The 15,572-nt window shown below is 50.2% G+C and overlaps 1 protein-coding gene across 2 annotated transcripts in view; it reads left to right on the top strand.

Moving 5' to 3' along the window:
• Nucleotides 1-807: 807 nt before the first annotated feature.
• The window catches only part of SMARCB1 (SWI/SNF related, matrix associated, actin dependent regulator of chromatin, subfamily b, member 1), a 34,290-nt gene continuing 19,525 nt past the window's right edge, over nucleotides 808-15,572 (top strand). The window contains exons 1-5 of one of the 2 annotated variants that reach the window (XM_043558240.1): nucleotides 808-1,123; nucleotides 4,398-4,509; nucleotides 6,467-6,596; nucleotides 10,719-10,856; nucleotides 12,970-13,097. In XM_043558240.1, the coding sequence (XP_043414175.1) occupies nucleotides 1,031-1,123; nucleotides 4,398-4,509; nucleotides 6,467-6,596; nucleotides 10,719-10,856; nucleotides 12,970-13,097 (601 nt within the window). In that variant the 5' untranslated portion in view covers nucleotides 808-1,030. Of the gene's footprint in view, nucleotides 1,124-4,397; nucleotides 4,537-6,466; nucleotides 6,597-10,718; nucleotides 10,857-12,969; nucleotides 13,098-15,572 lie in introns of both variants that reach the window. The other variant, XM_043558239.1, reaches the window with a different exon arrangement.

Raw genomic sequence — 15,572 nt, forward strand, 5'->3', positions numbered from 1 at the left:
TGTCAGGACAGGAACAAAACTCATGGTCACCACAGCTGACCCCACCTAACCCTCAAGGGTCTCCCTGCCCTGCCCCCCAGCCCCATGTGTATCTTCTTGATAGAAGCACCTATCACAGCTGCAATTTTATTAGACTGAACCATATGAAACGGTCAGCAGCGGGCCGTTTTTGATCTGCTGCATTGTGCAACCAAACACGGATGCTTTGATGCTTTCATTATTGTTAGCCCCAGTCCTGGCTGTAAGCTCTGCAGGGCAGGCCTATCTAGTTTCGCTTAGCACCCCACGGCTGCACTTGCTGTAGACACAGAGTGCAGAGTTAAGGAAGAGTGCAGAGAAATGGAGAAGTTTCCCTCCCCTCTAGCTCACCGATGCCCCAGCCAAACCAAATACCACCTGGGCCTTGGAATCCTGCCAAGCCTTTGCCCATGCCAACCCCTCACCCAGTGTTGCCATTCTGCCCATCTCCACAGCCGCAGGAACACCTGTGGGCCTGGAACTGGGGTATCTGTTCCTAGGATCCCTCTTATCTACTCAACTACACTGCGTGTTTCGGGTGGTGAAACTGAGGCACAGGTAGCTCTGGCCTCCTCTTGGCCTCAGGCCTCGTTTTGCTCCTCCTCCACTGGGCTGAGTTCTAGTCCCTGCTGTGAGGCTGGAAAAATCACCGCTTGAGTCAGGGCCTCTGTTGCTATTTCTGTCCGTGAGAAATTCTTCGGAGTACCTCCACTTGGGAAGCAGTCTGGAAGAAACGGGTCGCGGTTCCTTTAAGCGGCCCGAAGGGGCGCTCTCCAGCCTTTTATTAGAGAGGCGGTGGCGCGCGCGTCAGCGTCAACGCCCGCGCTTGCGCACTGAGGGCGGCCTGGTCCTTTGCGGCGGCGGCTGAAGAGCCCGGAGGCGGCTCTAGCACCTGATCTGTCCGCCCTTCGCCGCCCGGTCTCGGCTGTTCTCGGCTCGGCAAGGTTCGGCTCCTCCTCAGTCCTCCCGATCCCTTGCAGCTCGGCCTCGGCCGCCCGCCTCCGCCGCCGAAATGATGATGATGGCGCTGAGCAAGACCTTCGGGCAGAAGCCCGTCAAGTTCCAGCTAGAAGACGACGGAGAATTCTACATGATCGGCTCTGAGGTAGCCCGCCGCGCGTCCTCACCCTCCCCAGCCTCGGCCCCGCGGGAGCCTCGGGGCGGGTCTGCTTGCCGGGAGCGCGCGTCTCCATTCATCGCGGCGGGCGGGCGCGTGCGCGCGTTGCGTCAGGGCGGGGTGGGGCCTGTCTGGCTCCGCCCCGCGCACGTCGGCTGTCTGGGATTACTTACTTATTTCGTTTTGGTGGGGGTCGCCCACTGCTGCCAGGGCTTAGGGCACTCCGAGGAGCCACTGGTTCCATCCTGAGTTGGTACAGCTCCAGCCAGCCGCAAAGAAACGGGATGTTTCGGTTAGCCCCTGGGGCGCCTGGAGGAGAGATTTCGGAAGCTTCGCTTGTATCCCTCCTCCATTGCTGCGTTTGGGATCGTGAAATCTCAGATTGGAAACATGGGGTTTACTGATGTCTCATCTCGCAAAGTGTTGGTTGCTGTTACTTACCAATGAGGAAATAGGGAGGAGGATGGATATCCTGTGTTGGGTGGATAAGGCCCCAGTCCCTGAGCTAGATCAGTTCAGAACCAGTTGACGCTTTGGCTATCTTGAATTTAACTCAGAATTATGAGGAAAGGATTCTAAATATCTTTGATTCTTGACCAGAAGTGACAGCATTTTTATGAGTCAGCTGAACAGCTGATTTTAGGAAAACCCTACACCTCGTCCTTCAATGGGGAGTTTGTACTAAGTCTACTGTTTTTCCAGGTTGCTTCAAACTACCCCTTTTTGATCCAAAAGCAATCCCCAGCTAGTGTATATTCCTTTTTTTTTTTAATTGTGGTATATGCAGTTCAGATGTGCAAATACCAAGCTGTAGAGTCTTTCCTGTATAATGAGGTAAGTGCTAATCCTGGAGAGCTAAAGCAGTTTCAGAATGCCCAGGGTTGTCTTTCCTTGTAGTGGTGTTCAGTATCCTATGCCAACGTTTCATTCTTTTTTTTTTTAATAGTTTTTTTTCTCCCCTTCACAACTGAACATAGCATGAATGAATGACCCCCTGTGGTTCCTGACTTGTTTTAGTTGGATCAGGTTAGGATACCACTGTTGTCAGTAGTATCAGGACTTTAGTGTTTCCATTTTTCACCAAGTTTTGTAAAACAAAAAGGGCAGGATGCAATACGTTTTTCATGTTATGACATAAATGCTGCTCTTCAGATACTACTGGGGAAGTGGAGTCAGTGCCTACCCATGTGCCACAGCTCGGAATCGTCCTCATTGACCAGTAGGAAGCTGCCTAAATGTAGGATAGAAGGCACTTGAGGAGTTCCCAAATGATACTGGGCAGATTGTTTAAAGAAGCCTTTAACCGATGTAATGGACAGGAAAAGCAGTCAGTTTGGCTTTGACTTTCAGTGGGTGCTACTTTTGAGAAGGAAGCTTTCATTTACTAGGTGGAGTATATTGAGAGGGAGCATGTAGCCAGATGGGAAGAAGGGCTGTCTGTTTCCTGGTAACTTTTTTCATGTGTGGGAGATGCTTAGACTTGATGGCCTCAAGATCTTCCCCGTAACATGCCTTCGTTTCTAGAAGGCTAACTGCAGTCTTCTCTTTCAGCCCTGTTGAGTAAGAACAATTGTCCTGAGACCCAGTCTATAGAGTCCCACATGGGAGAGGGGAGAGACATCTACTCTCTTGGGCCAGGCTGAACATCTGGAGGTCTGAGAAGGGTTCAAGATCAGGAGGCTGACTCTTGATAACCAGAAGCTCCTGTGACAACGTTGGGTGGTGGATGGCCTGCAGGTCCCTTCCCCTTGGAAAACAGGCACCATATTCAGAGAGGTGGGTCGGCCATAGCAACACATCCAGTGCCCCCATGCCACGTCTGTGGAGCAGCTTTGGGAAGGCATGTGTGATTGCAGCAAGTGCGTGTGTCACTCTTCTCCCCCCATCTGCAGGCAGCTGTGTTCACTAAGCCAGAGTCACAGAGCTGAGAGGACCATAAGAAATCCCCAGGTTCACACCTTCATTTTACATCTGGGAAACAGGTCCAGAGAGGGCACAGGCTGGTTTGGGGGAAGCCCAGGAAGGCAAGCTCCAGTCTCCAAAGTTCAGGGGTCTTGAGAAGGATCTAGGCATCCTGGAGCACTATAGGACCTGCGATAAGTTTATTTGAGAGACAGAGTGTGTGTGAGCAGGGGAGGGGCAGAGAGAGAGAGAAGGAGAGAGAGAATCCCAAGCCTGATGTGGGCTCGAACTCAGCAAAGCCTGAGATCGTGGCCTGAGCCAAAATCAATAGTTGGACAGTTAACCCACTGAGCCACCCAGGCACCCGTGTGGCCATTCTTCTGTTAGGCTGTTCAGCAGCTCTGGTTGTCGATCATAAAAATCTTTGATTCATGAAAAATGGAGAAACACATTTAATAAACATACTGTGCTGGGTAGGTAAATGGGAAAAATAATAGAAATGGTGCTTCGTGGGGCAAAGTTCAGAATTGCTCAGCATTTGACAGGTGAGTAAGGAGACCCAGAAAAGGGAGGTGATTCCCAGTCACAGGTGGAACCAGCATGTGGCACCCAGTCCACTGGCTGTCCTTTGCCATGTGGTCATTTTGACTCGAGTGGTCATTTCTGCAATGTCAGTGAAATAATTGAGTTTCTTTATAAAAACTTTGAGACTAGGTTTCTTTTCATTAAAGAAGTTATACTTTGAGTATCTGTTATAGATAAACTGAAGCTATTGTTTGAGGCAATAGTGATTTATATAGCAATCTGGTGATTGCCAGTAAGTGTTTTTTAAACTCTCGGAAAATTCTTTTGGTGTTCCTGGTTTGAGTTTGTTACTAAACAAAGCAACAGGGGCTGTGGGGGAAATTATCCTACATCTGTCCAAAATTAAAAGACCTTTTTGGTGTTTATGGCATCATAAAAATATCAAAGTCTTGTTCTTAAGATAAAAGAAAGTCAAAGGGGCCTTACATTTCTGGAAAGTGTTCGGGATCCTTAGTTTAAAGTCAGAATCACTTCGAGCGTCTCAGTGAGCTCTGGGGGTCTGCCCCAGAAGCGCCTGGTCAGGCCTTTTGGAACTTAGCCCTGTCGTTAGGATGCAGATGGTACTGCCCCCGCCTAGAGAGGCAGATGTGGGCCAGATGTGCACTGCTATTGAACCCTTGATGTCAGCAGAATGTGTTTTTATGGCTGCAGAAAGCCTGGTGCCTGGAGGCCAGCTTGTGCTCTGTTACTCGGTTGGCAGAGCCTCTGCACCAGGACCCTCCCTTTCTGCATCAAGATGTGACCCTCATAATGAGCCTTCTCGCTTTACCCATAGGTGGGAAACTACCTCCGTATGTTCCGAGGTTCTCTGTACAAGAGATACCCCTCACTCTGGAGGCGACTAGCCACTGTGGAAGAGAGGAAGAAAATAGTTGCATCGTCACATGGTAAAAAAACAAAACCTAACACTAAGGGTGCGTCTTCACGAGGGTTTGTAAACCTGTTTCAAAACCACTCGCTTATGTCATGAAGTTAAAACGTTTTCACTCCAGAGTGTCTTCACTGCAGCCCTGACCTTAGCGTGGCAGGAGCACGTGAGGGGCAGAGTCGCTGCAGAGCACGCTATGCAACTCAGGCGACAAAGCAGCTTCAGGTAGCCAGGGGTCCTTTGTCAGGTATTTTCAGCAGGGCCAGTGGGGGGCGGGGGGGAGCGTGAGGGGGGCAAGTCTGGGACACTAATGGGTGCTGTGAAGACATGTTGGTCTCAAAACGTTTTAGGAATGCTGTGATGCTCTGCCATCTGCCGTGGGCGTGTCGTCGTAGTCACCCTCCATGCAGCCCGAGTGGCGGGTGGTGGCCCCAGCTCCCACTCCCCTCTGGGGCTTTCACTGCTTTGCTTCCCAGAGCACCTCCATCCCGTAGCACTTCGTTCTGGCAGCCAGTGTGCTAGAGCTCATGTGCATGTCCCTGCGTGGTGTGCCTGAGGTGTGTGCCTGGGGCTTGGCAGGTGAGCTGCCTGATGCTAGAGAGCCAAGTGTGCTTTGGCTCTTCAGAAGATGCTCTTCAGATGCTCTGAGGGCTCCATCAGGGAGTCTCACTGTACGTTTTGGTTCCGATGCTATGCGATGTTTGGCAGGTGGCGAAACTGCTTTGACTCGGCTGTGGCCCCTTACAGAGAGCTGCCCTGGGCCTGGGTGAAGACTCTGCCTGAAGCCGTGTGTGTGTGTGTGTGTGTGTGTGTGTGTGTGTGTGTGTGTGTGTACACTTCACAGTCTGTCCTGTTTGGTTGTGTCTGTAGGTATTGCTGTGGTCTTGTCCACTATGGGCAAAGTAGTGGTTCTTTTAATGCAGGAGCCGGGGCTTCTTTTTTTATCTGCTGCTATGACATTGCCACTCACTCGCTTTAAAAAGTCTCCTTTTTATCCTCCCTCTGCCCCCCAGTGGAGCACCAGTCACTAACGCAGTGAGTTTCTAGCTTTGCTTTCCCCTCCGCAAGCCTCAGGTGAAGTCTCAGTGACTCTTCTGCCTTGTGCTTTGGAGATACCTTCCCCATAACCGGTTTGTTTCTCCAGGAGAAGCCAGTCTGGACCTGCAGACAGGTAGCAGCTCTTGACCGAGGTTCCCTAGAAGAGCTGTGGGTCGAGTTGCCTAGAATCTGTCCTGCTTCCCAGATAGCACGTGTTGACTGCACGGTGCCGGGAATTCATGTTGGGTGTGAGGCAGCTCTTTGTAACTCTCTGGGCTCTTGTTTTTTTTTTTTTTAATTTTTTTTTTTGAACATTTATTTATTTTTGGGACAGAGAGAGACAGAGAATGAACGGGGGAGGGGCAGAGAGAGAGGGAGACACAGAATCGGAAACAGGCTCCAGGCTCCGAGCCATCAGCCCAGAGCCCGACGCGGGGCTCGAACTCACGGACCGCGAGATCGTGACCTGGCTGAGGTCGGACGCTTAACCGACTGCGCCACCCAGGCGCCCCTTGGGCTCTTGTTTTAAAAGAAAAGTATTTTTCATCTTTCATTCCATCTCTCCACTTTGCTTCGTGTCATGGATTGCAGTTGGTGTCAGACCTCTTCCCACTGGTGGTATCACTCTGGAGCCCCCCCCCCCCCCCCCCCACTTTTCCCCGTTGGCCATGCTGCACTGTAGCTGCTGCTGCCCTGTGCCCAGAGCCTACTCCTGGGACAAATTAGTGCAAGTAAATCCCATGGGAGCGTTTTCTCAGTAGGACCTCTAAAGCACTCGGTCCAGATTGCCCTTTTGGAAGAGGCCAGCATTCAGCAGTAGTAAGGTTGACACTCGCTTTTCCCTCCTGCATGTGAGGACCTCGATGTGCTGCATCTGCTGGCTGCTGCTTCTTGCTGCCCCACCAGCAGGGTGACCGCAGTGGTGTCTCTGGTTACAGATCATGGATACACAACCCTGGCCACCAGCGTGACGCTGTTAAAAGCTTCAGAGGTGGAAGAGATTCTGGACGGCAATGATGAGAAGTACAAGGCCGTCTCCATCAGCACGGAACCCCCCACCTACCTCAGGTAATGTACTCCCAGCCAGGACGTGCTCTCAGGATAACACCCACAGATATTTTTCTCATACCCTAGAAGTGGTTGGGGTTAAATTGAACCAAAATACCTTTAAACACTTCACCTGCTGTGCTTACAAATTGTCTTCGCCAGGTTGCCAAGTTTCTTGTGTGTCTGTGGAATTTCTAAGACATGAAAGCCAAGTCTTGGGTTCTGGAAAGTCATTAGAAGTGGTTTGAAAGTGGGACTAATCTATCAGAAAAATGAGTGGCCCAGATAAACTCCCAAAAGAAATGAGCAATAGATCTTAGTGAGCTTAGAACCTTTAAAAAAGAGTATTTACAGTAATAATTAGACAAGTAATTGAGAGGTGATTATGTTGTAGAGTCTGTTCATTCATATTTATTTTTTAAATTTTTTTCATTTTTTTAAAGTTTATTCTGAGAGAGAGCGAGGGCACACGTTTGAGCAGGGGAGGGGCAGAAAGAGGAAGAGAGAAAGAATCTCAAGCAGGCGCTGCACTGTCAGCACGGAGCCTGATGTGGGACTCGAACCTATGAACTGGGAGATCATGACCTGAGCTAAAACCCAAGAGTCAGACGCTCAACTGACTGAGTCACCCATGTGCCCCTTTTCTTCATTTTCATAGGTATTTTTCTTTGGTTTTGATTCATTCAGATTTATAAGAAAAACCTGGGTACCCCAATAGCTAAATAGGTAAAGGGTGGGCCATCCTGGAAGCATAAGGAGTAAACAGATAAGGAGATGATGTTTGTCCTCGTGTAACATTAAGAATTCAAAGTAAAACAGATAAGCAACTATTGACATAAAGAGTTGGGGAAGATACAATAGAGCTGGCACACGCAAGCACCCTGCACAGGCCTGGTACACGGGCATGGTCATGACATCAAACCTGTTTTCATTGTCTGACCCATTAATTTCACCCCTAAGAATCTGTCCCAGACAAATAACTTCAAAGAACACCGCCACCAACGGAAACTATTATATGGAAGGAGGTAGCATTGTGAGTAATAATGGCAGTGAGTACCACTGCCCAGTAATAATGGAGCCACTTGAGTGTTCAGCCTTAGGGAGAGGCTGAGTGAAGATACAGCCAGCTGAATAGACTAAGGTATTACAGACTAGGATATAGACCAGGATAGACTAGATCTTGGAAGCAGGTAGACTGGATAGATAGGTAACTGTTTATGTCATAACTAAGTAGACCCTGCGGCAGCCAGAAATGTGGTTTGCCTGAGTGATGTGCAGAATATCTAGAATGAGTGCATTTACGTGCACAAAACCCTGGGGGGCACTGAGGAGGAGGGAGAGGAGGGTTATTGTTTCAAGTGATGTGGTTATGGAAAAATCATTTCTTTCCAGATTTTCTTTCAACTTTACTATTGAATTGTTTTCATAATCCTCCCCACAACCCCCATGTAAAGGTGGCCCACATCCAACTTGGCCAGTGTTATAGATGTGTGCTCTGCAGATTCCTCTTTCCCCAAGGGATGCGTTAAGAACATAAGGATGGCTAGACTTTCCTAGGGAAGTGGCAGAAGGAAGTGATGTACATATGGCTGGGGCTTTCAAGTCTGCACATGTCAGCCAGGAACCTTTTATGGGGCAATAAACACTTCTTGATGATCGTGTCATATGAGGAACAGCTGACGGAGGAGAGTACTGTTACCCCAGAGGTCAAAACTACAGAGACGGTTGGGCATTGAGGTTCGCGAGAAGCTGCTTTCATGGGCTCTGTGCTCAGGAAGCGCCTTCCCACTGCCCAGTCAGCCCCACAGGAGGACCAGCACCTCCCCTCCTCATCACTGGACAGGCTAGGCAGAGGCTGGATGTCCCCCTCCCTTGGGCAGACCTACTTGTAGCAGAAGAAAGGTTGAATTATGTGACCCAGATTCTCGGATTTGGTGTATGATGTACTCACTGTGTCTGACAGAACTTGCACTCTACTTTAGTTACCTGACAGAGGTTTGGCAGAATAGCCCAGGCCTGGTTATGAACTAGATCACTACAGAGATAGGGCAGGAGTTTTTAGGGTGGAGGGGGAGCCTCAGTGCCAGCTTTAGGAGGCTCAGAAAAGAGGTGGCAGTCTAGACCTTAGGTTCCCAGATACGGGCCCAGCTACATTGGCATCACACATGGAAGTTGTAAAGAACCCATATTCCTGGGCTCAGAAAAGAGGTGGTGGTCTAGACCTGAGGTTCCCAAATACGGGCCCAGCTACATTGGTATCACACATGGAAGTTATAAAGAACCCATATTCCTGGGTCCTCTCCAGAGACAGGAGTCCCTTGGTCTAGGTGGAGCTCAGAGCTTTCCTACTTGAAATTTCGCACTCTGAGGGAGTCTGCAGCCAGGATTCAAAACCACTGGCCCAGTAGCTCTAAGCCCTGCCCAGATTAGTTCCAAGTTCCTCCTTTTCCCAGGCCTCTGGTATTGGTAAGGCTGGTCATAAGATCTGAGCAAGACTTGGGTACAGGAGACTTGATTGAGTCCCAGCAGAGTTTGGTACTGTAAATCTCTCCCTGCCCCCACCCTCAGTCAAGGGGTGCTCTGGGACCACAGCATCTGAGGTGCAAGTGGTCACAGCTTTAATTTTTCTTTTAATGTTTATTTATCTTAGAGAGCGAGTGAGTGGGGGAGGGCAAAGAGAGAAGGAGACACAGAATCTGAAGCAGGCTCCAGGCTCTGAGCTGTCAGTACAGACACAGGGCTTGAACTCATGGACTGCGAGATCATGACCTGAGCCGAAGTTGGACACTCAACTGACAGCCACCCAGGCACCCCAGTGGTTCCAGCTTTAGAAGAGAAAAGAGTCAAAGAGCCTGGGGCCTGGGCAGGTCATGGCCACTGCTTCTGGTCCTCACCACCACATGGAGAGAATGACTGCAAGCCACATCTCCTCATCCCTCCTGTGAGGACAGTGAGGGAAGGGAAATTGAGTGGTTGCCATCACATCCTTTAAACTGTAGCAAACAGTTATGGAAGGAGATGTGGTACAGGTGTTGGGGATATAAAAGTGAATGACACACAGCTGCTGCCCTTACAATGCTCAGACTTGTTAGGGAAGGCAGCGTCCGAGGATGATAAAATGATGTGCAGAGCATAGTGGGAACCTGAGCGCTTGCCTTTCAAAGCCAGCACTGGAGCTTCAGATTAAAAAAGCCTTTTGGGGGGGGGGGGGTGCCTGGGTGGCTTGGTCAGGAGAGCATGTGACTCTTGATCTCAGGTTTGTAAGTTCGAGCCCCATGTTGGGTGCAGAGATTATTCAAAAATAGAAATCTTTAAAATAAAAAAGCCTTTTGGTATTTTCCTAGTAGTAAAAGCAACCTGTAATTTGGACAGAAGAGTGAACCCTTGATGGTACGTGGGTTACTTAAACTACTTTGAGCCTCACTTTCTAGAAAGTTTTTACTAACCCAGCTTCTCATATCCTACTGGTCTGGACCCTTGCAAGGCAGAAGCATTATTGAAGTGTTATACTCTGGCTGGCCCATATATCTAAAAGAACGGTCTGATCTTGTCTCTCCCTTCTTCAAAGTCCTCGGGGACTCCCAGCTGCCTGCTGAGTACAGTCATTTCTCATGGAGCACACCTGCCCCTAATCAGGACCCTCTCCATGTCCGCCTCTCCAGCCCTAGTTGAGGCAACAATCTATCCGTGCTTCCTCTCTTCTGCCGGCCATGCACTTCCTGAAACGCCCTCCCCATTCCGGTTGTTCCCCTACCCCCATCACTAGTGAGCCCCAACTCCATGCTTAAGGCTCTACTCCAGGGTCTGCTCCTCTGGGAAGCTGCTTCCTTGTGCACACTCTCCGCAAGAAGGGAGAGTGCTTTCATGGAGTCATGCCTGGCACATAGCATGTTACACTGTGACTTGTGCACTGGGCTGGGGGCTGCTCTGCTGTGTTGGGGTCCCCTCTGTACCCTTCCCCTAGCCTGGGTGCCTGTGAATGGGTGCCAGTGGGCGCCTGAGGAGTAGACACGTACAGAGTCTAGGGTGCATAGTGCTCACCACCGGTGGGGGTGCAGTGGGCATCCATTGACCATGACTTAGAGCCTGATGGCCAGTATCGGGCTCCTAGACTGAGCAGGGGCATTTCTCACGTCTCTCCAGGGAACAGAAAGCCAAGAGGAACAGCCAATGGGTGCCCACCCTGCCCAATAGCTCCCACCATCTGGATGCTGTGCCCTGCTCCACGACCATCAACAGGAACCGCATGGGCCGGGACAAGAAGAGAACCTTCCCTCTGTGGTGAGCACGCCTCACCCTCCACTGATTCTGCCTCAGTCCTCAAACATGTTTTAGCCTCTTCCTCTCCTCTGCCTTGACCTTGTGTTTCCTAAAACACGCTGCCTTCTTGAAACTGTTACCCCTTGGCTTCTAGGACAGCTGGTTTCTGGCTTGCTTCAGTTCTGAGCTCTGCCTGCTTTAGTGTCCCTGCTGTCTCCTGTTTCCCAGTGTCTCCAGTGCTCCTGGAAAGCACAGCCCTTGGATCTTATCTTGTGGTTTCAAACGCCATCCCACTGAGACCCCACCATTAGTTCCCTGTGGCTGCTGGAGCAGATCACCACAAATGGGGGGCTTAAAACCACACAAATCTATTTCTCACCGTTCTGGGACCAGGAGTTTCCATGCAGCAAAATCAAGGTGTTGGCCAGACCCCACTCCCTCTGGAGGCTCTCGTGGTGGGGCGGCGGGACAAGCTGTTCCCACCTCTTCTGGCTTCTGGTGGCTGCCGGCATTCCGTGGCTTGTGGATGCGTTACCAGCATGTGCCTCAGTGGCCACACGGGCTCCTCCTGTGTGTGTGAAACTGCCCTTCTCTTAAAGGACGCTTGTGTTGTGGTTTAGGGCTACTTGCATAATCTCCTCCTAAGATCCCTAATTATATCTGCAAAGTTCCCTCCCTCCCTTTTGCCATATAATGGTCACAGGCTCCAGGGATTAGGACTAGATATCTTTTGGGGGGCATTTTTCAAGTTCCCACCCCACTGTCATCTCTGCAGCCTAGCCTCACCCCTACACGCTGTCCTCAGGTATCTCACACACTGCTTACAGATTCCTCCATCCTGGGACATAGTAATCCCACCCTTCCTGCACTCAGGCCAAAACCCCACGACTCTTCCTCCTTCTCCAACCACAGAACTAGTCTCAGCAAATTCCTGCCTTCTCAGCCTTCCATGTGTCCAGAGTTGGACCACCCTTGGCCAGCTCCTCCTAAGATGTGGGCCCCCTCACCCAGGGCAGATGGCTCCTCTCCTGGATGCAGGTCTTCCAGATACCCCGTCACATGCCCACCAGGGCTGGAGTCCGTGTAGTGGCCCCTCCTCTCTGGCCTCATCCCCTGCCACTGTCACTCTGCATCAGTCATGTGAACCTCTTCACTGCTTTCAGAGGCACCCATAACACCCAGAAGCTTCTGCCTTTATAGTTCCCTCTGCCGAGAGCTCACTTCTTACCAACATCTGCATGACCCTCCCCTTTTCGCTCTTCCCTCCCTTTCTTCCCTTCCTTCCCTTCCTTCCCTTCCTTCCCATCACTGGCTGACTGTCACTTCTCAGAGCTGCCTCCCCTTTGGTAGAATGGCTGCTCCTGTCTCTGGCACTCCTGTCCCTTTCCCTCTCCATGTTTCCTAGAGCATTGGTGTCTGGCATGCAGTGTGCTTTCCTTGTTTGTCATCTGTGTCCCTCCCAAGAGTAATTCTCAGCCTGCTTTATTCCACTGACACCTTTAGGGTCCCCTATGCTCTCCAGCGTTCCCTCCATCTCTTCCCCGGCGTCTTCCCTCTTTGTCTTCCTAAAATACAGATATGACCACGGGACTGCCTTGCCCTGGGTTCTCCTGGGGCTCCCTCATGGGAGAGGCTGGATCCCGTAGCCCAAGATGGAGAAGCATGGGCACTGGGACACCCATGCTACTCCCCGCCCCCGCAGTCTGCACCCCATCTTCTGTGCTCTTGCTGTGCTTCCTCAATAGTTCCTCACCTCTCCTGCACCCCTTGGGTTTTGCTCAAGTATTTCCTCTTCTGGAGATACCTTTTCTTTCCTAGTTACAGGTGAAAGTTCTGTCTGCTTTGGGGCTTAAATCTCCCTCTTAGGGTATGTCTAGGTCATATCCCACTGCCTAAGGCTGCAACTCCCTCTCCCTTCCCTGTGTGTCCTTGAAGTATGGAGCACTGCCTCTGTGACCCCAGGACCCCTGCTTGCCTCATCTCTGCTGGCTCAGCCCTTAGCTGACAAGTCCCCATAAGAAGTGGGCTTTTCCCCTCCGGCCAGGTTTGCAGTGACAGGCGGTGCAGGGAGGGAAGCCCTGAGCATGGAGACCCATGGCACTCCTGGCTGACTGTGCTTCCTCTTCACTTCCAGCTTTGATGACCACGACCCAGCTGTGATCCATGAGAATGCCTCCCAGCCTGAAGTGCTGGTCCCTATCCGGCTGGACATGGAGATCGACGGGCAGAAGCTGCGAGATGCCTTTACTTGGAACATGAATGGTACGTGGGAAGCTGGGCTCTGCATGGCCCAGGCCCGGCTGCTGTGTGAACAGACCTTTTTCTTGCCTGTTGCCTGCTGTGCTGGATCCTGGACTCTGGGTTCAAATCCTGCTTCTGCCACTGTTTCCTATGGGCTGAGCCCGTGAACCTCAGGTTCCTCCCTCCCCCAGTGAGATTGGGGTGTCAGGGGTCAGCCATGATGCAGGCTGTCGGTCCACAGAGCTCTATAATGACCTTGATGCTGCTCAGACCGGTTCTGCTGCCTGACTGCCTGCACACCACCCGTCAGCCCTGCCCACCCCTCTGGCCTCTCACGGTACCATGTGTGCAGGCTTGTCCCTCTGTCATCCCCATGAGGTCTGCCCTCACTCTCTGTTCTTTCTCTTTTTGTCCTCGCTCTGTAAGTCCCAGGTCAGATGGTTGCTCTTCCCTGGTTCCCAGAGTCCAAGCGTGACTCTGCAAATGAACCAGAGAAAGCACAGGAGACGTTCACCATAACACTTAGTCCTTATCCCATCTAGGAAAGAGGACTGTATGAGTGTTTATTGTTTCTTTATTGTTTTCTTGAATCTTTCAGGCTTTTTACAACACATTACTTATATTAAGACCGAAACCAAATAACAACACCCCAAAGAGTATCATTTTTAAGTGAAGAAAAGTTTAGAATTCCCAGAACCTCACTGCTCCTAATAGTTTTTTTGCCAGTCACTTCCACATGCAGATGTATTTAACAGAGTTGTAATTGTAGTGCAAATACAATTTTTCTTCACTTGTAAGTGTCTTCCTGTTTTCCTTGGTCTTCATAATTGGTGCACAATTTTCTGTTGAGTTGTGGTGCCTTAGTTTACTAGAACTCCTTCTGCTATTAGATGTTTCCATGGCAGAAAACATAATGACTTACAGCTTGTTTCTCCCACAGGGGATTTCCTCAGGGAGGAACGTGTGTGGTGGTTGATACGTGGTTGCCTTAAGCTTTCTGGAAGGATTAGGCTACTTCCTTTGGTCATCTCCTGGCACTTGGTGTGCCAGGCCTGAGTCCAAGGGCCTCTGCCGAGCCCTGGGAACAGGGCCTGAGAGCCGAGTGTCTGTCCTCCAGGGTTGACAGGTTAGCTGGCGAGAGAGGATGTGGCCAAAGGGAGATGTGGTGAGGGGTTTCCAGGAGGTTGTATTGAGTGTAGATAGGGCAGGTGTGGTGGTGATACTCCCAACTCGGGCACAGGACAGCTCATGAGTGCCAGGCCATGGCCAGTGCTGTACATCCCCTATTATACCACTCCGTGCTTAATCTCAGCAGACCTGTGTTATAGTTAATTCATCTCTCTCTCTCTCTCTCTCTCTCTCTCTCTCTCTCTCTCCATTTCAACCCCTTAGGTCAGGGATCTTGTTTTTTATTGCTGCTTTTCTTACAGCATTTGGCACAGAACCTGGCCATAGATCATAACATAGGAATTTAGTTGTTCAGATTGACTCAGTATGTGTATTACCTTGTTACTTTCCTTTCAATAACACATAAAAAGCCCCAACTATTTATTTAAACTTCCACCTTATTCCAGAAGGAGTAAGGCATCTTACATGAGAACTCTTAGTACAAAAGAATAAAGCAAATGCAAAAGGTGTGGTTAGGAAGAATTGGCTGAAGGGGAAAATGGAATAAGAAGATACAAAATGAAGTGAGTGCTCTGGTTCATACTCACAGTTCAGTGGGCATACGTTGCTAGGGGAGGGCATGATGCTCGGACCTTTAGAACCAGGCAGAGACAGGATGATCAGTTCTGCAGTTCTCAGCGTGGTCAAGGTGAGCAGCCGCTGGTGGCTCAGAAGCAGCAGAATCACACATAGCATTTGAATTAGAGAGAAGCTTTCCCCCTGACCCTCAAGAAGTGGACACAGTATAATGCAGTGAAGACCTGCATCTGTCCAGGAACTCTGCCATGGGCTTCTCCAAGCCGTTCCCCAAAGGAGCCCTTACATAACATTCCATATCCCAGTAAGTGTAATTTGGTCCAGACACTTGGAGAACCAAAATAATTTTGTTCTGTGAACTCTTCCTTAGTGGTATTTATGTGATTCTTGGGGTGCCTGGGTGGCTCAGTTGGCTAAGCGTCCAGCTCTTGATTTTGGCTCAGGTCATGATCTCATGGGTTCATGCATTTGAGCCCCACATTGGGCTCCACGCTGACAGTGTGGAGCTAGCTTGAGATTCTCTCTCTCCCTCTCTGTCTGTCCCTCCCATGCTTGTGCGTGCTCTCTTTCTCTCTCTCTCTCTCTCTCAAAATAAATAAACTTTACGGGCTGTGATTCTTAACTGGTGGTTAGGAAGCCACACCCCTGGCATGGTAGTTAAAAGCGCATGTTCAAAATTGCTGGTGATTTTCATAGTCCTACCTAATTTACTTTGAAATTTCAAGTAACCTTAAAGATGAGTGTGAGACTCTTTATCACAAAGGGTCCTAAAAATGTTGAGCAGCATGAACG

The sequence above is a fragment of the Prionailurus bengalensis genome, chromosome D3 (genome assembly GCF_016509475.1).
Source record: "Prionailurus bengalensis isolate Pbe53 chromosome D3, Fcat_Pben_1.1_paternal_pri, whole genome shotgun sequence".
Classification (NCBI taxonomy): domain Eukaryota; kingdom Metazoa; phylum Chordata; class Mammalia; order Carnivora; family Felidae; genus Prionailurus; species Prionailurus bengalensis.